At 36.9% G+C, this 22,646-nt stretch overlaps 3 protein-coding genes across 13 annotated transcripts in view; all 3 read right to left on the reverse strand.

Moving 5' to 3' along the window:
• LOC134668504 (tight junction protein ZO-3-like) overlaps positions 1–22,646 on the reverse strand; it is a 132,062-nt gene that overhangs the window by 40,838 nt on the left and 68,578 nt on the right. The window contains exon 1 of one of the 11 annotated variants that reach the window (XM_063526002.1): positions 3,746–3,889. The exons of the other annotated variants lie outside the window; for them this stretch is intronic. Coding sequence (XP_063382072.1) covers positions 3,746–3,784 — 39 coding nt within the window. The 5' untranslated portion in view covers positions 3,785–3,889. Of the gene's footprint in view, positions 1–3,745; positions 3,890–22,646 lie in introns of those variants that run through there. 11 annotated transcript variants of the gene reach the window in all.
• LOC134668315 (uncharacterized) lies at positions 5,973–7,327 on the reverse strand. Its single transcript, XM_063525799.1, has one exon. It carries the CDS (start codon positions 6,944–6,946, stop codon positions 6,149–6,151), a length of 798 nt encoding a protein of 265 aa, XP_063381869.1. The 5' UTR covers positions 6,947–7,327; the 3' UTR covers positions 5,973–6,148.
• On the reverse strand, positions 7,710–9,083 carry LOC134668307 (PIN2/TERF1-interacting telomerase inhibitor 1). Its single transcript, XM_063525792.1, has 2 exons — positions 8,735–9,083; positions 7,710–8,561 (listed from the first exon to the last, which is right to left on the reverse strand). The coding sequence occupies exons 1-2, from the start codon at positions 9,012–9,014 to the stop codon at positions 7,714–7,716; spliced, it is 1,128 nt and encodes a 375-aa protein (XP_063381862.1). The 5' UTR covers positions 9,015–9,083; the 3' UTR covers positions 7,710–7,713.

Raw genomic sequence — 22,646 nt, forward strand, 5'->3', positions numbered from 1 at the left:
GCATGCGCCCACATGTTAACCATAACATTTGATAAATACAAACTGGATAATGTTTCATTCATCGTAAGTGTGACTCATCCCGGATCCCGCCTGCATGCACTTTAATTTTAGGTCAATAAAAGGAACGCATTGGCAAAAATATATTATATTAAAAAAATGAGGTACCTTTACATGCTAACTTAATCGAAGCTCGTTTATATAATAAAAAAGTTGCGATCATTTCTTTGTGTGACTCATTATGCGGGAGATGGCCTGGGGACGACCATTTTTTGGTGGCTATATAGAATTATACCTACTTATATGTCTTCAAAAGTCTGTCAAAACCTAATGCCTATTTGAGTATTAATTTCCTATTAAATTTAGGTACTTGACATTCTTCCTTAAAACATACTGCAACTATTTGTGCTAATAGAATCCATGACACCATGCTATTTACGAATGGCTTGTCCAATAAATACACTAACCGAAAATTCTAACTGTTTCGAAAACAGAACAAAAACGATTAGGTTACGAGGCAAAACAACTAGACAAACAGTCATTATTAGAAACCTATTTAGACAACGTATTTACATATGCAAGTAGGTGTAGGTTACATACGAGTTCTAGCAGAAAATGAAGTCTCGACCACCCATTCACCTAGAAATCAAAATGCATGCCTCTAATGCGCCTAGGGACATGGCTTGAGATGAGAATGAGTACGTACGGTCGCCATCAGATATATTAGTGCAGCCAGCGTGTTCACAATATCTGAACACACACTCTAACGCCCGGAAAATAGAGGCGTGTTCAGATACTTGTAAGCGCCTTGACCGTTCCGATATATCTGATGGCGACTGTACATTCATCAATAATTTTTTGTCACGTGTTAAGATTTAATCTGTAATCTATTCCTACAGTTAAAAATATCTGCCAATAATGAGACAGTTAGAAGGTTCTGATAGAGCAGACTATTGGCATAGCTTAGCATAATAATACCAAGAGCTTTTATTACAATCCAAATGCGAACTTTTTATTACAGATTCCTGTCCGGACAAGGACAATACAATCAACCTTTTTAGACAACTCGCCCCTGGTATCAAAATTGTAAACAAAGAATCGCTTCACCTCCTTGGCTGTCCCGTCTTAGACCAATCCTTTGAAAATTTCGTTGACTCAAAAATTCAAAATTTTACAGCTACATCACACCGCCTGGCCAAAATTAATCTACATTCAGCCTATTCGATCGTTAAGCATTGTCTTTTCGTTCCAAAATTCACGTATATTCTTCGCGGAACCCATCTTTGGAAACATCCCAATTTGGTCTCAAAATTAGATACATTGGTAGTTGAAACACTCACATCCATCTTTAACATCTCTTTTGACGAAAGGTCTTGGACCCAGGCTAGCCTACCCATTAGGTTTGGCGGCCTGGGCATCCGCAAAATTTCTTGTGTATCCTTACCTGCGTTCTTGTCCTCGGTGCATGGTGCTCAAAGCCTTATAGGGAAAATACTAGGTCGTTCTATTGGATCTATAGAGGCCGCACACTGCTCCGAGGCCAAGAACGTCTGGTCTATAACCTGTCCCAACACAGACCTGCCTGAAAATCCCTGCTCGCAGAGGCAGTGGGACGAGCCGCTCTGTCAACTAGTACGGAAAAACCTTTTAGATACGTCACCTAGTTCGACAGACCGAGCTCGTCTCCTTGCGACTGCAGAGTGGGAGTCAGGTCTGTGGCTGCAGGCGCTACCCTCTCCAAATATTGGGACTTTTCTAGACAATACTACCTTCCGCCTAGCAGCTAGCTTACGTTTAGGGGCATCTACCAATCAGCCACATCGCTGTCAATGTGGCACCACGGTGGACATTCTTGGCCACCATGGCCTCTCATGTGCTCGAAGCGCTGGCAGGATCCCCCGCCATGCCAGTATAAATGATGTCCTCCGTCGGGCTCTTGTTAGTGCCAAAGTACCTGCAGTCCTCGAGCCCAGCGGTCTGGCCAGGGATGACGGCAAGAGACCCGACGGAATGACACTGGTGCCTTGGAGCATGGGTCGGCCGCTAGTTTGGGACGCTACTTGCGTTGATACCCTGGCACCGTCCCATGTTCCAAGTACCAAAGATTCTGCTGGCGCTGCGGCTTCCTCAGCCGAAAGCCTCAAGCGCCGCAAATATGCCGCTCTGGGAAGCAGCTACATATTTGCGGCGTTTGGTGTCGAAACTTTGGGGCCGTGGGGGCCAAGTGCGCGTCGACTGTACAAAGACTTGTCGGCGCGCTTAATAGAGGCTTCTGGTGACCAGAGGGCTGGCCACTATTTCGCCCAGCGTATTAGCATCGCTATTCAGCGGGGAAATACGGCCAGCCTTCTGGGCACCTTGCCCGTTGACGGCGACCTAGGGCAAATTTTTTATCTTTAGTTTTGTAAGTTTTATTATGTTTGTTTATTCCTTTCTTTGTTTTTATCAATAAATAACACTTAAATAAGAATAATTCGTATCGTCTATTGGCTAACTACTATTTAATGGGAAGAATAGGAACGCATCTTTGAAAAACTCGGCTAAAACTACCACTAACACATTTTTGAAAATTAATTAGAGAGGTCAGTAGGTACGTAGTGGGTACGTGGTACGACTACGGCAGAACAATATTTTCAGAGAAAGACGTTTTTGTCCTTATGATAAAATTTCTACAATGCGTTAACAAATGCCATGCAGCTTAGCATAGTCACAGTATATTATTTTTTTGCCAAAACTCATACAGACAATGGTAAAGATGATTAAATATGAGTAAAGCTTCAATGATATTAATTTATCTTCTCGTTATTGTGGCTAGCTGCATTATAATCCTGACTACGTATACGAACTAACAACGGTTAATGCCACTTTCTCCTGATCTGTGGTTTCTTCTATAATTAAATTCATCACTGTTACGAATTATACGTTATGCCATATTATACAATCGACCGGGTTATAAAAAAGAACGTAAGATTAGAGTTCACGGTATAAAACTCCAATAAAAATTAACGAATCGATAACAAACTCCAAATCACCTTAGGTAAACTATCGTGAAAATGTATTAATTTTTCTAAATGCTAAAACTTTTTTTTGGCATGCTATAGATTTTACGAGGTCATAAAAGTACCTACCCATTTCTTCTTATAGGTACTTAATAGACAATGAAATTTTATCGTAACAAGTAGAGGATCCCTTATAGGATCACTCGTGCGTCTTACTGTCTGTCCGTCTGTCACAGCCCATCATTTTCTCTAAAAGTACTGGACCAATTAAGTTTAAATTTGGTACACATATGTAAATTCGTGACCCAAAAACGGAAAAAAATAAATTTTTAACATGGAAGCTTTGGGTGGGGGGGGGGGGGGACCCTAAATGAAAAATTAAAAGATATGTTTTTGAAACTATATCGTGTTACATATCAAATGAAAGAGCTCATTTTGAGAATCTAAATGCATATTTAATGTTATTTTGTCGCACTTAAATTCGTAACTGTTTGAACCAGCATCGGCGGTGCGGACGGTGCACCTCTATCCCCGGTAACTGTGTGGTGAGTTAATTGTGGCTCTATTCTATTGCTGAGGCAATAGGATTTTAAGAGATTTTTTAAGAATTTTAATATTATTGTATTAAGTATAACCTAATAATTTAGGTAGGTACAAGGTACATATACTGTGTGGATTATTACCTATTGTACCGTGTTAGACATAGTGGCAGATATGGTGGCAGACATGTAAAAAATATAGGTACGGACCTGTAGTTTTTCAAATCCAAAGTTATCCAATTTCATCATGCAATCACCGTATCACGTTACATTAATATCAATCACTTCGCATGTTTGTTGTTACACTTTTATCTTACATAGGTTTCAAATGACCAATTAGTAGTGGGTAGGTATTTTTTAAATAACTGTTTTTTACACTCTAAAACCAAATCAGGCAAACTTTTTAAAATATTTTTTTAAACACTGAATATTGCAACGGTCAATTAAGTTTTACATATGGCCAGTGTCTTGGTTAATTTTGTTATTGAATAGGCCTTGTCAAACGCGTCGTTCCGTTTACTTTTAAATTTTAATCGTATTCCAAAGGTTTTGTCGTAGGCGTCTGATGATGACGCGGGCCAGCGCCGTATAAGATTACAGAACTGCCTTGTTTGAAATCAGAAGGCAGTAACGCGTTATATTGCCAAAGTTGAACGTCCACAGCGCTCTAAGACTGCTTAATAGTCTTCGGTTATTTTTCGAGTGGTCGGGTTAACAAGTATACTAACAAAAGCATTCGCCACGCGGTAATACTATGCAAATGTTTTGTTTATTCAGAACTTAGCGGTGCTAGAGGTGTCGTGAGGCAGACCGTATTGACTAAACATCTTGGGAAAGCAGGGACAAGCCTTGAGTATCGATTGGATAAGCCCTTATGATGTAGCAGGTTACCTACTTGTGCGTAAGGTTTCAAACTCTATGTAGCTATAACTGTTACTGGCTTGAACGTACCCGAGAGTCAGCAGAGTATTTGCCGTGACCTGAATTAGCTATACATGTTATGCATCAAATTTACAAGATTTTCAAATGGTGCTAAATACTTACCTAATATAAATTCTTGGGTTTCCATTGCTATTAGTACTTTAAGTTAACACGCAGTACCTTAAACGGTTAAAATACCTATAATAAGTACTATGCAACTGTAAGTACATTCCAGATAGCATTACGGCACTCTAGATAGGTAGGTATCTAACCGCATCCTAAAGATGCGTAAATCTGGGTATTAAATTGATATAGGTAGTCTTAAAAAAGATTTAATAATAGAAATAAATTCCGCAGGTAGGTAACTAAATCAATCTACAGAGAAATTGCCACCCTTAATGTGCTAATTATCACACTAGTGCGGTAAAGTAGCACCATATGTACTTAGCGTGTTAAGTATAACTAGGTAACAAGGCCTGACACAAAATTCCAGTAACTTCATAAAGCCGTCAGGTTCCTAGCAAATGGTATGCGGCCACATCATTATTCAGTCTGCAATATGACCACATGCAAACGTACCGAATTAGTTCAACAACCACACAGAAGACCTTATCACCAAAGAATAAGGTATTCATTCGATTGCACGCATAGCTCATTAAACGCACATCTAATTTGGCATCATTGAACCAGACAATGGTCATTCTATACTTTGTGGTGCCAGAAATACTATATTATTTCATAGTAGTGAATAGTCCTTGTTGTAATGATGAAAAAGTCGTTATTTGTATAACTGTTTATTTTGAAGGTGTTTAACAAAATAGTATACATATAATATATTTAATCTAATATGATGCCAGTACATGCCTGGGATACAGAATGTCATCAATACAATCCTCTTTATTCCTCATAAAATGTACCTACTAAATTTTAATAATTTATCTTATCATGAACACTTATGATATATTCAAATTGGCAATGGGTTCCTGTCTTGTGCTAGCTGAGAATTTTCTCATAGCACACCTAAGTTGTAAACTGACCGACCAATTCCATTTTTTGATCAATACAGAAAGCAACCAAATCCACCATGTTAATAGTCAGAGATGGCGGGGGTGAGCTATTTGCCTTGTAATTTGATGTAAGACATGTCAAATTATAAGGTAAATAGCTCACCCCCACCAAGCTCTGGTTATAGTGTGCGTAACGTTAAAAAATATAAAAAGTCAGTTGATTTCTGCAAAACTATGGTCAATTTTAAGACCTAGCAACATACTCAAAGGACAACCTATTTTAGGGAATTTAAGCATTGGCAGTTTTTCTATAATACTAACTACCAGGGGCCAGTTGCATAACTACTTGTAACAAATAATATTAGCAAGTCTCTTTCTAATCAAAGGAATTAGAAAGAGACTTTCGCTAATATTATTAGTTACAAGTTATTTTACAATCAGCCTGTTCTTATGTAAACAATAAGAAGAATTGGGACACAATGTGGAAAGAAGGGAATGACAACCATTGGCAAATTGTTTCCACTTTATTTGTTCCAGCATAACTTGCATAACAACATTTTCCCATAAGAAATTCTGTATATATTAGTACAGGGCACTCTTCGTACTTGTGACTAAAAGTAGGTATAAAATAATTGAGTATAATTATTATAAAAACAATAATGGCTTATATAACTAACACTTAAAGTTATAAATACCCAGGCAAGGAAGCAAAATTAACCCCTGTGAACCCTAACACCTCATCCGGATCTCGCTTAATAGCTTGTATTATAGCTGGCCGGTTAAATCTCAGCTCATTCAAATGATCTTGTTTTATGCTCTTTATTTTGTCTATAACTTTATTTCGATGATTTAATTCTGGGTTCTGAAGCAACTTTGCTAAGGTCGGCAAATCGTCCGGTAAGGATAAGTTGTAATCTTCACTATCTGTAGTTACACTACATTCCGCTGGTTTTGCATACTTCTTAGGCATCGGAGGACATATGTGATCTTCAATTTCCTGTGTATGTTGTTGGCCGTCATCGTCAAACACAATTTTTTTGTTCTTGGTACAGTGGCATTCATTGTATCTCTGACCTTCATCACAATTATATCCATATTGCAATCTACTATAGCCCGGTGTATCAATATTCAGTAGATGCCCATACTTGGCCTCAATTTTATTGATAACGGCCAAACAGTTTTGGTAAACAGTTCGAAGTTCTGTTAAATCACTCTCACTAATTTCGTTAGCTTTTGTGTTATCTTCAGACTCAGTTTTTCTTTTCTTCGGTTTCTTTGAGGACGTCCTAACGCGCTTTTTACTGTCTTCGTTTCCTTCTTCTTCTCGTTGGTCGCTAGAGGAGGCATCTGAAGGGCTGTCCTCTATGTTGATAAGTTCTCGGATGTGGTTGTTGATCATAAGATACTTTTTCGGCTCCAGGATTTCAGGTTTCCTTATCACCGCTATTTCAACTGGACACTCGCTTTCTTCGTGAATTACCATTTCTATTTATTATAGGATTGTTCCTCCGCAATTCATCGGATAATTTATTTCAGAGAAACAATACAGCGTTGAATATAAACACGTGCGCAAAGTAAACTGTCATACTGTCAATTTTGACATTTACACGATTTACAGCTGACAGTTGTAGTGATGCACCAATTATTTACAGGGAGTTATTATTCTGTCGGTAAATACGTTGAATTTCCTTTCCATCTAGCGCGATGGGGTTATTTTCTAATTTTGTAGTCTCACATGTGTGGTTATCTATTTTCACGAAGTCGCAGAGTATTTTCCTGAAGTTAAATCATCCAATTGATTTACTTTTTCACGTATTCGTTTCAGAAATGATAAGCTTCGTTATAATCGACTTCGTAACAGGACACCACTAAAATATGCAACATGGCTTATGGCGTAGGCGGGGCCGAGCGCGCATGCGTTTCAAAATGGCGGCCGTACGTTCCGTTCCACGGCTGTTATCAATTGAACGTCAAGACATTTGAGATGATTTGAAATTAATATCTAAAAAAACATAATGATTACAAAGCCGCCCTTTTTATATAAGCTTTTTATTTTTTTTTGAAATATGCTCTATTAGTAATATACTTAAGGTGTATTCAGGTAATTCCGAAAGGAAAAAAAGTGGAACATTTCCGAAACGGGACTCTTATTACAACGGAATATGAGTGATTTTTGAATGATCCAATTTCCGAAATTACCTGAATACACCTTATACGTATTTACCTATATAAAAACAAAAACAATGTTACTTATTCATGATTTTTATTTTTCTTCTTTTTCTTCTTTGGAACATATATTTCTTCTTCTCGATTTTCGTTTTCCTCTAAGTCCTGCCGCTTTTTAGATTTCTTATTTTTCTTTGTTTCGCCTTTCTCATGATTTTCATTTTCCGTCACAACATTTTCTTGTAAATCCTGTCTCTTTTTTGATTTTTTATCTTTCTTTATATCACCCTCCTCATGGTATTCATAGGGTATACATTTGCCACTTTCAGTATTTGAGCAATCTTTTTTCTCAGATAAAGAACTTTGTGTTTCTAATACTTCATCTGAATCAACTACTTTCTTGGTCTTCTTTTTTTTCTTTTTCGTAATATTTTCTGAACCTTCTGTAGCTGGTATTTCCTTATCTTCACTATTTGTGATAGGTTCATCTTTTACATTATTTTGTACATCAGAACTGTAAAATGAAAATCCAAAACCAGGGAAAGCATTTTCAGACTCTTGGGTATCATTTGTTGTGCCTGAAAATCCTCTAAAACCACAATCTGCATCATCTTCATGCTTGTTCTCATTGAAAGGTAAGGTCACTTTATTTTTAGAGTTTAAAGTTTGTAATTTGTTTTTAAAATAGTCGGCCATACTGCCTTTTTCTGTGAAAACTTGTTCTGTCGTTTTAATGTCCTCTTTTACTATCTCTTCATTTTTCTTCTCAGGCTTCAGCTCCTTCTTGCCGAAGATGTTGGCTAGGTCTTTCTCACTGTAGCGGGACAAGTCCTTAGCTCGTGTAAACTTATGAAAGTGTACTCTCGCTTTGCTTTTCTTTGATTTAACTTCTAAAGAAACACCACTATGTGTTTTTGATTCTTTGTCGTCACCTTAAAACAAAAAAAAAACTTGGTTGTAAATAATGAATATTAAATATTCTTACAAAATATTAAATAAATAGTAAATAATAATTTCTCGTGCGCGAGAGGGCTTGGGCTATAGTCCATGGGGATACAAAATATTATTGACTTTATACAGAAAAAATCGTATATATCAAACTTACCATTAGATAAATTCGCAAGTAGAGCGTTGAAATCGTCCTCATGTTTGGTCCACTGGTCATTGCGATCCTCAAAGCCCAAGCCTTTCTCATCATTTTTGTATCTAGCCACAACATGTTCAACAATTCCATTTTCTTTAGCACCTAACCCTTTCCCGGCGCTCCAACCCATTTTCTCCAGCATACGTTGACCGAATTTATTGGCATCTTTGCTCCAAGCACTATTCTTGGCACGTAGATTAATCACTTTCTGTTTACGACGAGGTTCCGCTAACATAGCCATATTTATTTTAATAAAATAACTCCGTCTACATTTCTCACAACGTGATAAATGTCAAAATGGACGATCGTAAGCATGGCATGGCGTCATCGGACCAATCGTAGTGAAGGATATTCAAACGTGCGCATAGCGTTCCATTCCACTCTCGCGAGTGAGCGCTGGCAATATTCTTTGATACACATTTTATTTTAAATGACGTAATATCATTATCAAATATTATGAAGTTTTATTAACGTTGTGTATATCATATATTATATCTTAGTCGTTTTTTACGTTTCTAAGTAAAATAAAACAACTGAATGTGACGTACAATGAAACGTATTGCTAAACGACGGTAAAAATAGCCAAGCTCAGTAAATGCGTTCCGTTTGACTCAAGTGACGTTTTAACATCGTTTTTTGTCAATGTCGCCCAAGCAAGGCCTGTTCACTTCCTAAGAAAGTTATGTCCCCAAATAATTGCGCATGTGTGCGCCTGAAGCTTCTATGTGTGCGTTGGCCTCCGAGAAAAAGTTGCGAGTAATAAAAATAAAAACATTTTTCTACAGCAACATTGCTCCCAACTCTGATTTAAATTATCACGAATTTTATACATAATTAATCATAAAACGGGACTTAAAACGCTTAAAACTTAATTACACGCGATTAAGTTTTATAATGAATATTTGCTTCCAACTGTCTTTATCAATGTTCATAAAATATATGGAGGGTAGGTACGTCTACCCACCATAATAAAAAAATATATTTGTCAATGACTCTGTCCAACTGCTGTGGTTAAAGTTCATAACGAACATTTTATTTATTAAATCTTTAAATAATAATTACAACGTAGCGGTACAAGTAAGTCTAGTAAGCGGTGTAAGTCTGTACCTACATAGATTACAGCAATGCACATAGAAAATGTGCTAAATGCGGAGCAACGGCTGTTGAAGCAGCCAGAGTGAAATTTATACAGCTTTAGTGGGTTCAGAAGGAACCGAGTCATAACGCATCTGGAAAGCGTATTAATTAACCGTGAAGAAATGTATGAATACAAGTTAGAAATCTGTGTAAAATGCCGTGTGTAAAGTGTAGTGTATCTGTGTGTAAAATGTAATAGGTAGGCATGCCTAATGTTATTTGTATAATACTGAAAACTTTGTGAATGCGCTTTATTAATGTCTATTTTTATTAAGTTGTCAGGGTTTAATTTTCAGTGTATATTTCTATATGTAAAACATAATACAATGTTATAAACATAAATATGCCTTTTATTTAAATCAATAGATAATACCACAAACAAGGGGTAATATTTGCATCTTTCATATATTTCGTGATATGAAGATAACAAATATGTTTATCAACATAATTACTATATACCTATAATACCAATACCCGCCAGGCTAAACCGGTTGTTAACTTTAGTTCCATTGGTACACATCGAGGGCGCCAGTAGTATAAACGTATAAACGGTTGGGGACATTTTTTTGTATGGAGTTACCGTTCTTCTCCTAGTGAGTATTATATTCTTTGCGCCCAAGTCACAGAATAAATAATAGTACTAGGTACAGAAGACTCACTCTCTAACAAAACGCGTCTGTTCCGATCAGGACAGATATGGCCGCTAGGTGGCGACAGCGCCACGCGCGGCTTATGGCTAGCCACCAAAATTGGTGTATGTATGTAGGTACTTGTAGCTATGTAGCAAAGCGACGAAAACGCGGAGTAAGCCACGCACGCCTGCCCATGTTTAATTTCCTATTTTCATTCAAAAACGTTATTTATAAAAATAAAACAAACAAAATGTAAAGGTAAATTATGTTTACAGACTAGTTCTTTTAATACACCGAATGTACCGAAATTACCGAGTCTTTGTGTAAATCTGTAGTGTATCAATACACCACGCCGTTACCAGGCGTGTCTCACTCCGCGATTTCGTCGCTTTGCTACAGGTAGCTAAAAGTGCATCCGTTCGGCCCCAATTTTGGGGTTTGCCATAAGCCGCGCGTGGCGCTGTCGCCACCTAGCGGCCATATCTATGCTGATCGTAACAGACGCGTTTTGTTAGAGAGTGAGTCTTCTGTACTTAGTACTATTATTTATTCTGTGCCGTTACGGCACGATTCAGATCATGAATTCGTGATGGATGAGACAGTTGTCTTTTTTCGTCACGGGTTAGAAGCGTGATGGGAATCCAAAGGAGTGCCGGATTAGTTAATAGACAAACCAGATCCTGGCAACAAGCTACATATTAAAATAATGAGATATTATGTGCAGCAATGCCTTGAATTAAGCTCACGAGCATCCTACTTAATGACGATACCCTTACCCACTTTACTCAGTATTATGCAAGTCTCGGATAATGTTTAATTTTATCTAATACTTCATAATGATTATACGAACGGTGGGAAAGGGAGACGCAACTTAATTCATTAGTAGATTCAATATTTAGGTCGTTCCTTCTATTTTGATCCTTAAGTGTAGTTAAACTAGATACCTTTCTTCGGTGCCGTTTAGAGGCGAGGCCACAGATTAATAAATAGTTACTAGCGAGGCGCCATCCTAGTGCCTAGTATTAGTTAGATTATCATTAGTTACGTATTTCATAAAAGTTCAAGAACCGCATCCCGGTAGAACGCCATACTTAAAGACGGAAACTCGTCTATCAATATGATACTTGGTGGAAACCGTTTACATAATTTTATAATAACTAATGAGATTAAATGAGAGACTATAATAACAGACTAGTAACATTTGTACGTAGAGAGAAATATCAAGAGTAGGTAGTTGAGAAATATGTCAAAAAGGGTTATATAGTCAGACCGTAAAAAGTCTGCAGCGATTTTGATAGCCAGTGCAAGTGTCTTTTTAAACGTCAAACTTCTATGAAATTATGACGTATACATAACACTTCCACTGCGTGGGCTATCAAATCCGCTGCAGACTTTTATTGGTCCGACTATACCTACCCATCGGTTCCGGCGAAATTAGGCAGGCTAACAAATCATGGAGGTACGTACGGTACGGAACTTTTAGGCTAATGTATTAGTAGACCTACCTATAATAGTTCAAATCAATTCCATTCAATACTTATTCAATTTCACCCATGTCAAATTTCACTGATTAGTGCAACTAATATGAAAAAAAAAAACAAATTGTGAAAGTTTAAATTAATACCTATAGGCTTAGGTTGAATAGTGTAGTACCAGCTTAATATGCGAGATAAATGAATATTCAGATAAATATTCATTATTATCCTCCCGGCACCGCGGCCAGGTGCGCTAGTAGACCGGTTTGGGGAAAAGTAAAAGTTAGTTTTCGAGAGACCGTGATCTGTTATGTCAAATTATCCAATCTTAAAATTACAGTCTTAATATATTTTTAACAGACCCAACAATTGTTACGATTTTGGAGTTAAGATTCCATGGAAACCGAATGCTCTGCACTTTGCCGATGGTCAGTAAGAAGTGGGTTAACTTAGATGCATGATGCATCAACCTAGTTTAGGTATTTAACTTCAGCGACTTCAGCGTGCCTACTTAACAAGATTACTTGTGTAATAGCAGACATAATAAACGTTTTATTAGATACAGTGGAACCTGGATAATTGCAATCTCAAGGGACCGGCCAATTTTTGTCAATTAACCAGGTTTTTCATTTAAGCAGGTCGTGTCAATTAACGAGGTTCAAAAAATCGTTGTGTCAATTATAGAGGTTTTCATTAATAGAGGTTGCGTTCTGACAAATTTCTTTTATGGAGGTGCAAATAACCATTTTAAGTAGATTTACACGCTTACATTCTATATATTGCTTCCGTCTATACTTGCACTTTTACACTACATTAATTACCACTTTATTTTCGTATCATTTGGGTTTAAAAAATTCCCTTGAATTGTGGAAGAAAGTTTTATTAGAATGTAAAAAGCATGTTTTTTATTGATCAAAACTATTTCACCTACTACCGGCTGTGATAGATACCCAATAAATAAATTAAATTCTGGATGGAGATATAAATAAAATGATCATTGCTATTAAAATATTGTTTCTGCTGTATAAAACTACATTATTTCAATTACAGAGGTAATAAGCAAGACTCGTTTCAATAATAGAGGTAAAAACAAGAGCAAAAATAACGGATTTTTTTAGCACAGTGTCAATTATAGAGGTCTTAAGTTGCGATGTGGTCAATTATAGAGGCAAAATTACGAAAAGCACTAAAATCTAAATTGCAATTATAGAGGTTCCAAAATTTCAATTATAGAGGCCTTTTGGTCTCAAGGGACCGGGACCGGACTTTTGGTTGCAATTATTGAGGTTTTCCATTTATCCAGGTGCCAATTATCCAGGTTTTACTGTATTTGAACAAAATGTTTACATCAAATACGTAGGCACCCCACATGTCATGTGATTTAATAAATATAACGTTTATATAAATGTACCTACATTTTACATATATACTTTGCGAGCTGTAATATAACAGTACTATATACCTACTGAACACTTTTACTATCGTCAGACCAACCGTGAGATGGTACCTTTGCCGTTTATATGCATTTATATTTTTTATTTGTAGATTCCCAGTGTTTTAAAAATGGAATAATGAAATTTGGAATAATATTTATGTGTTCTTTTGTTTCTACATAAACATATTGATGACGCGCGACATGACCATCGATACGGTTAATAGCCACTATTTCACTTGGCACCACAGCAACGTCCGAACGCTTGAAAGTAGACACTATGCAATGCCATTACGAAGAAAGCTGTCCGACCCGCTGCAAGCGACACACCAACAACTATTCAGAGGTAAAACTAGTAAAATCGGTACTTTACTTGTACGTCATTATGTAATCCATAAATTATAGACCTCTGAGAAAACTGAACATTGAGATTCAATTCCACAGGCCGATTACATTTTACTGCGATACATAATTTACTATTTCCTTTAAATTATTTCTTAGTACATGTTTGCGTGTAACTTTTAAACTTTAATTGAATCTAACAGTTATCTAAGTATAGAGGCTTTGAAGTCTGCGCCATGTAAATACAGCTACACTTGACTTTTATTAACTGTAATTAGTTCAAGCTAAATTATACAAGATGCGGTAATTTATTCTACAACTGCGTGTACTAACATTACCAATCATTTCAATCAAGACCATTTATGACCATGGTGAGAGTTGCTATTCAGCCAGTCCGTTGGCTGAATGCGTAGCTTTATGGTCAGTGAAAACGCGCGAAAATGTTGCCTAACCAGAGAGATTGGAACGGTGGAAGGAAGGGTTTGAAACTTTGAACTTTTAAAACTCAAGTTTCCTTACCTAGAAATAATATATACCTACCTGACATAATCGTTAATTTGCGAATTAATGTGGCATATTTAATTAAGTACCTAATTTAAATAGAAATTCAAAGACAAATACATATATGTGAATAAATAATTTAATTCTGTTTTTGTTTTTACAAAAAGTTTATTTTTGTAGGCGCAATAAAATTAAGTATACCTACAGATTATACGATCCGAACAAATTAAAATATTTAAAAATGTGAATCGTTAATAGATATTTTAGTTACTCTGTCATCGTTACTAAGGGATAAATAATAATAACTACACCTAAACTGCATGTAGCAATAGCTGTAGTAAACACTCCTACACAACTTTTAATTATTTCACGGTTGTGACGAAGAAAATATCAATTTACTTTTGCTGCGTTAAATTCGCCGGCATTTCACGCCTTGATAGCTTGCTACATTTAATGTCTTCATTATCCATGTGAGGCAAGACGCCGTGCGATATTGCTCGGTTATTTTCAAGTTATTTAAGGAGGCAGGAAGTGCAGCAGACGACCTACTAGGCTGTACTAAATTTAACCCAGTGCTTTGCTAAATTAACTTGACAAACTTCCGTGAGCGAAAGGTCCGTTTGGTTAAGTCGTTTCAATTATGAAATTGAAACTATCGCATGGAAGATTTTTTGCTATTGTGGTGATTAAGCTAGCATTTTCTCAGCTCGGATACATCCTAAAATATTACAGAACACAATGAATTGCGCTAACATATTGTCAATAGATTTTAGCACAATTCATTGTGTTCAGGTAATATTGTCATTTAATATTCGGTGTTTTTGTGCATATTATAAAGAAATGTATAAGTAATTTAAGAATTTATTATTTCGTGGTAATGAATCTGAATAACCTGAGCTCAGCTCAGGGGAGTCACGCGTTGGCAAACTTTTGAAGTTAAGAGCCATTCACATTAGAAATCATGTTTTAGGAATGTCAATAAAGAAACACAAAAGTTGGTTAAACTGGTCTAAACCCTTTAATTGTTAATTGTTTCTTGGTGTCTTGAAGAGCCGCAATGGCAGGCCCAAAGTGCGGCATGCGAACCGCGGTTTGTCAAACCCTGGTCTCACGAATAAAAACTTAAAGTTGGCAGCTTGGTTAAATTATAAGACTTCTTTTAGGTCAAAACTAAATCTAGAGAAAAATCTATTGAACCATTTTGTAATAGTTTTAAAACTTAGGTAAGTACCTAGGCACTTATCAGGTCAATAAAGTATTGATTGCTAGCTAGATTATAGAGCATGAATTCCTCGATGACGTCATAGATTGGCAATGCCCACAGCTCTATAGGCCACAAGCTGAACACGTTCAAAGGCCTTTGAGCGATTTCTTAGAAAACAATCGAATGCCGAAGCCGAACTGACAGATCCTGGTTGTGAAATTGGATTACGAGTAGATATAAGGGGTTTTATTAAACACATTGTGCTTCTTGGTTCTAGTATGTGTTGTAAATAGCTGCAGTAGTTAGTTACCAAGCCAACCAAAAGTCCAAGATTTGTTACCTAGGGTAGACTAGGTATTACATAATCATATTTAAATAGCGACCAGCTCCGGCTTCGCAAGGGTTAACAAATTGTACACCTAAACCTTCCTTTCGCTCTATTGATAGGTGAAAACCGCATGAAAATCTGTTCAGTAGTTTTTGAGTTTATCGCGAAAATACTACTTACAAATACAAACATACAGACACGGCGGGGGACTTAGTTTTACAAGTTGTTGTATTAATCAAAAAATATATCTGTTACCTAGTAACTCTAGTAAGGATACCTACTGTATGTACCTAGTCCGATAAATTATTCAATCCTATTCTAATTGATTTATCAATAATACAAAATCAATACTAATATTATAAATGCGAAAGTAACTCTTTATGTCTGTTACCTCTTCACGCCTTAACCGTTCTTACCGTTGCATCTCAATACATACTAGAGAATATTATGTATGTTCGGAAAAACATCCACAAATTCAAGGTTAACAGTGATATCCATAACTATAACACTAGAAACAAACATAAACTTGCTGTGCCCGCCCACCGCCTCCGTAAGGTTAGTACGTCTTTCGTCGGGAACTGTACACGTTTTTATAACAAAGTCCCCACTGATGTAGTGAATTTACCACTTCATAAATTTAAGTCGCACATTAAGCACTCCTTGTTACGTAAGGCGTACTACACTGTAAATGATTTTATAAACGATAGAGATGCTTTTAAGCCGGTAGCTTGATTTCATTAGTATAATAAGAATTAAATAAATATTGTTTTTTTTTACATTGTGAATTAAATATGCTAGTGTCCAGTAGAATTGACACACGAGACAATGATGTTCTCGCTTGATTATATTGTTTAATTTAATTTTAGTTTTGGACACTTGGAGACCTTATACATCTCTAAGTACATATTTATTTATGTGATTTTTATTTTTGATTGTACATACTTACCTATATTTTTAATGTTTCTGACACTTAGAGACCTTTACATCTCTAAGTCAACTTAGGCTAGTAATGATGTGAAGCTATATTACTGTCTTTTTATGTAACATATGAGCACAAAATGCCGTGTCTTACAGCTACATGTTATTACTATTTTAATATTAATATAGGCCGGTAGCTTGAACATGTCATGCTCGCTTAAAAGTCTTTGCTTACGGTGGCGTTGTTGATCGGGTCGCCACTTTCCCGAATGAAGGTTGAGGGAGGCGATGGCTGAGATACGCGTCATACTCGTGAACGGGTGCTGTTTGTGGAGACTGGTCTGTTAAGCTAACACGAGCTATTATACTTAGTAACTTTTATTAATTAATTACAGTGAGACGCCTCATTCTGTTCTCGTATGTTTCTTTTCTTTTAATGAATGTATTAATTATACAGGATATTGACTCTTGGAGACCTTATACATCTCTAAGGATAACTTGATAAACTATATAATCTTATAGTTCTGACACCTAGAGACATTTACACCTCTAAATATTATAGATTTTTTTTGTGTGTTTTTTTATCTGTATTTTGTATGTAATTCGACATTAAGAGACCATATACATCTCTTAGTAATTGTAATACGTTAGATTGAATTGTTAGTTTTATTTTATAAAATTGTTGATGTTATTATTTTTGCTTTTATGTAAATTCAATGTTGACGTGTAAAAGTGCCCTTGTGGCCTATTTGCTGAATAAATGTTGATGTTGATGTTGATGATGTTGATGTTGATGTTGATGATGTTGTTGAACCGATTGAGATGAAATTTGGTATGGAGTTTGAGTCCCGGGAATAAGAATAGGATACTTTTTATCCCTTAAGGGGGTAAAAGAGGGGTGAACTACGGAAGTGGTAGGTATATGGAAATACTAATACCTAGGTACCACGTACAAAGTCTAGGGCAATTAACTGAAAACAAGAGATAATTATTTAATTATGTAGCTAGCTTATATTATTCGCTCGACTGTCAGTAGCTTGTGAAATGTAAAAAAAAATGCATTCACGGAAGCGCAATTCAAAGTTCCTTTGTTTAAATAGCATCATATAAAGGAATCCTGCCACTCCTAAAATAGCCGATAATTATATACGCCGAGCGTGAGAGAAATACTTGATATTTTGTTTTAACTTCTGTAAAAAAGCACCGGAAACTGCAGGACATGCGCCGACGTGGGAACATTAACAATTGCCCACTATTAACTATTTATGAACCTTATTGCATGGAAATAAGGTCCAAGAATGATCAGTGAGTGGTTGCTGTTAGAAGTGCTAGAACATACCCGGTAACAATTGCAAACTCGTATCACATTTTCGCGTATTTTTGGGATATTTTTGGAATATGAACATTTTGAACTCTGATTCCATTGTGTAAGGTCGCTTATTGTAACTCCTTAGATTTTCAGCAAGTGTGGAGTTATCTTAGTATGACTCGAGGTTTAAGACTTATATTTACTAGCCATAAAACAAAGAAAATACTTGAAATACCTTTTAAGACGACCAAACAATAGATGCTTATCAGAGACAACAACCTTTTATGTCATAAAATTAAGTTTCTATCGACCCGACAAGTTTCTTGCAAATTTAGGCTTAATTTGAGGCTGTTTCTGGGTATTGTGACTCATGCGATGACTAAAAATAACTTTAAAAGAGTAAAAAGTCACTCAACTGGGTACTTGTCAGAGACCTTTAGTGATTGCACCACTGGTAGGCATTAAAAGTATTAAAATTTAAAACCCAAAAATGCTTCAATGGACATAAGTAGGTACTTATTAAATTTAATGAATTCTATATTTATGTAGGTACTTTATATCATTTTTAATTAAGGATTATCCTTTTGGTTCTAATGCACTTTGCAGGCACAAAGACATTTTAGACAAATAAATAAATACTGTCGCGTAAAGTAGTGCAATTAGGAATGTCATCCTACCAGCATCCTGCAACTATTTTAGACAGTTGAAGTGCTTGGCCCCATTTCTCGAATATAAATCTCACGTTTGACAATCCAGCTATTTCCAGTAACAAAATATTGAAAAACTTTAGACTGACCACCTTACTTCAGACTATTATATGTATAAACTGCTACACTCGGCGTTAAAAAAATCGCACCTCGCCAAAAATTCGTATCAAGCAAATATAGCTCTTATCTACTGCATTGTACCCTGTCAATATTGGTATCATCTGAAAGCGCAATTAATGAACTTTAAAAAGATAAATCGTTATTATCCGTAAAAACAACCATCGCCGAATATAGGCGTTTTGTTTGAAAAAGGGCCGAGAGCCAATTTTAATCGGTCCGTTGTTGTGCAATCCGGGACGGGTATAAAATGGAGGGTAAAGGTTAGTTATGGTTTATTCGCACTCCAGAGGTCACTGAGGTTACTAATGAACCGTTACAGCAAGAAAAAACCCTTGGACATGGATACCAGGCCAGAAGGAACAGCTCAAGAGGTGGCACTGGTGCAAACAAGACTATGGCAGTAAGAAGTTGCTGAAAGATTTAACATAAGCGGTTTCCGAGTCCGTCGAGTCTTGCTGGGGTTCCAGATGACTGGTGGTGACATCAGGAGACCTGGACCTGGAAGACAACACTGCTCTTCCGCTAGAGACAACCGCTACATTGTATCGAACTCTTTGCAGAACCGTTTCTCCGAGGCTGTTGAGCTGCAGCAGCAGCTTCAAGCAGCTCAAAAAACAGCAGTAAGCATCTCTACGATCGGAAGAAAGCTGGAAGAGAAGAGGATGTTGCCCCGTAGAGCTGCTACAGGCCCCCAATTAAAGCAATAGCATCGACTAGCCAGGAGGCAATTTTGCCGACTGCACGAAGATTGGACGTTTGAACAATAGAGGAATGTCCTCTTTTCCGACGAGACGAGGGTGTGCCTTTTCACCAACGACAGGTGCAGGAGGGCGTATAGGAGGCAGGGAGAGCAATTTACGCAAGCCTGCCCTGAAGAAACCGTCTGCTAAGGGGACGGATCTCGCATGTTCTGGGGCGGCATTTCGATCGACGAGTAAACTGATCTCCTGTGCATTTCCCGCGCTGAAGGTGGTCACAGCCAGGGATCCCTGACTGCTCGGCGTTACATAACGGTGTTCTTGGAGGAGCATGTGATCCCATATGATGGTTTTGTTGGACCCAACATCCAGTTTATGCATGACAACGCCCGCTGTCACACTGCGTTGTTTGTGTGAGACTATCTGTGGAAGGTTGGGATCACCGTTATGGAGTGGCCAGCAAGGAGCCCTGACCTGAACCCAATCGAACATCACTAGGATCAGCTAAACCGGCGGGTTCGGTCGCCTGATCCTGCTCCTGCCACTCTCGACAGGCTTCAAAATGCCATTATTAAGGAGTGGAACAACTTTCCTCAAAAACGCATCGTGGCACTCATGACAGTCATGACTGATCACATGGAAGCTACTCGGAGGGCAAGAGGAGGCAGCACTAGGTTTTAAGTTTGTTTTTTCTGTATCTGTTGATTTTGTAGTGATTTTATTCGTTGCAATTTTAACCTGAATACACGTCGATTAGTTTTTCCTGTAACTTTTCTTTTTGTATGGGGTAGATCGTCCATTTTACGGCATTTTCCAATAGAGAATTTCATAACCTTTCAAATAAGGACCCATAGTCTTATCTTGCCTTATATAATATAAGGTTTAAAACCGCTTGAAAGCAAAAAGTTAAGATGTGCGATTTTTTTGACGCTGAGTGTATAATAGTCTATTATTTCTTCTCTTTTCTCACTCATATCCAGGCAGTCATCATTCGTTAAAAACTTGTTAAGCAACTGAACTTTTACATCAGTGTCTTACTGTTTCATGAACATCCACCTGTCGGTATGTAATAATTTACGTTATATTCTGCCACATGCACATGTCACTCAAGGTTTTCGTCAAGGCCCTACTTGAAACATACTTTTTAAGAGTTCAACGTCGCAAAATATAAAAAAAAGTCGTAAAACAGTGGCAGATCTTTTAACCCTGATGGTTCGGAATTTAATTTTGTTTGGGCATTGCCTTGTTTATTAAGTTGTTAAATATGTTAACCATTTAGTTGCAAAATTATCAGCACTGTTTTTAATTACGGCTTGCCAGACCGACAGACAGAGAAAATCGGGTAGTATTTCATACTTCATAGGAATATCTAAACATATGTTTAAGGAATTAACATGGCTTGAATAAGAACCCCTATAGGTCAGGAAATGAATGCTCAAAAATCGTTGTAGAGGGAAATGCTAGGAACACAATTTTTGACTCCGTAACTTTGTTTGGACTAGTTAGGAGGTGAACATATCAAAAGTCCCCGGCTGTAGCCCCGGTGCTGGGGGGTAGAGGGGGGTAAGAAGGTCGATTTTTTCGGTTTTTCATTGATATCTTGGAAACTTTGCGTCTTAGCGACATGACTACTACGACAAACCGAAAGCTGATAAAATTAGTTACAAGTTTTATCCAGTCAAGTTTTTCGATATCTTGAATAGTTTTTGAGATACCCGCTCTTGAAAGTTTATTTAGGGATTTTAATTTTATCTTGATATCTACATCAGTGAAGCTGTTAGGCCATGTTTGGTATCATTTTCGTATAAATCGGGGGTGCTGAATTCATTTATGGTATCACATTGACACTATCCCGAAGTAAAACCAAAATTTTAAAAAAAAATATTTTTTTAAATCCCTCTTCACGCTTAAACCGCTGAACCAATTTCGTTGAAATTTGGTATAGAAATAGTTTCAGTCTCGACACAGGACATAGGATAGATTTTATAACCAAAAGCATCTTTTGAGGGTGTGAAAAGTGGTGTGAAAGTTTGTATGGGGAGTCAATAACCGCTGAACCGGTTTAGATAAACTTTAGGATGGTATACATCTGTATTTAGATGAAAATTATACCAAACATGACTTCAAACATTACCTTAAGCAGTATTAACCTCAGGAATCCAGTTTCGTCGACGAAGTTGAATTCCCCCCATACTCCATTTCACAACTTTAAAGGATGATTATTGAGATAAAAAGTATCTTATGTCCTGTCTTGGGACTTGAAATATCTGTATACCAAATTACAATTAAATCGGTTGAGCGGTTTAAGCGTGAAGAGGAATTGAAAAAAAAGGTATTTGTTTAAAGTTAATATTTTTTTTCTTAGGAATGGTGTCAATGTGATACCAAAAATGAATTCAGCACCCCCGATTTATATGAAAATGATACCAAACACGGCCTAGCAGCTTCACTAATGTAGATATATCAAGATAAAATTGAAAGCCCTAAATAAACTTTCAAGAGTGGGTATCTCAAAAACTATTCAAGATAACGAAAAACTTGACTGGATAAAACTTGTAACTAATTTTATCAGCTTTCGGTTTGTCTTAGTAGTCATGTCGCTAAGACGCAAAGTTTTCAAGATATCAATGAAAAACCGAAAAATTCGACCTTCTTACCCCCCTCTACCCCCCAGCACCGGGGCTACGGCCGGGGACTTTTGATATGTTCACCTCCTAACTAGTCCAAACAAAGTTTCGGAGTCAAAAATTATGTTCCTAGCATTTCCCTCTATACCTTCTTATTGCTTGGCCTACTATTCGACAAGCGACGTTTGACGTATCGTGTTGATCGCCCGTTGATGTGGGAAAAATCATATGTTTTCGAATACGTACAATGTCAAAATTTGACATTAACAATCCACAGTTAGGGTGACAAGCAAACCAAACCGAACCACCCTTAGTTTAGAGTTGAGTTTTGGTTGTACCAAATGATACTATCCACCGTTGATGGAATCAAAACTCAGTATGTAATAAAATCAACTGTTGATTTGACGTGGATGCGAAATCTGACAGTTGTATATGTCGAATTT

Source organism: Cydia fagiglandana, chromosome 1, assembly GCF_963556715.1.
Source record: "Cydia fagiglandana chromosome 1, ilCydFagi1.1, whole genome shotgun sequence".
Classification (NCBI taxonomy): domain Eukaryota; kingdom Metazoa; phylum Arthropoda; class Insecta; order Lepidoptera; family Tortricidae; genus Cydia; species Cydia fagiglandana.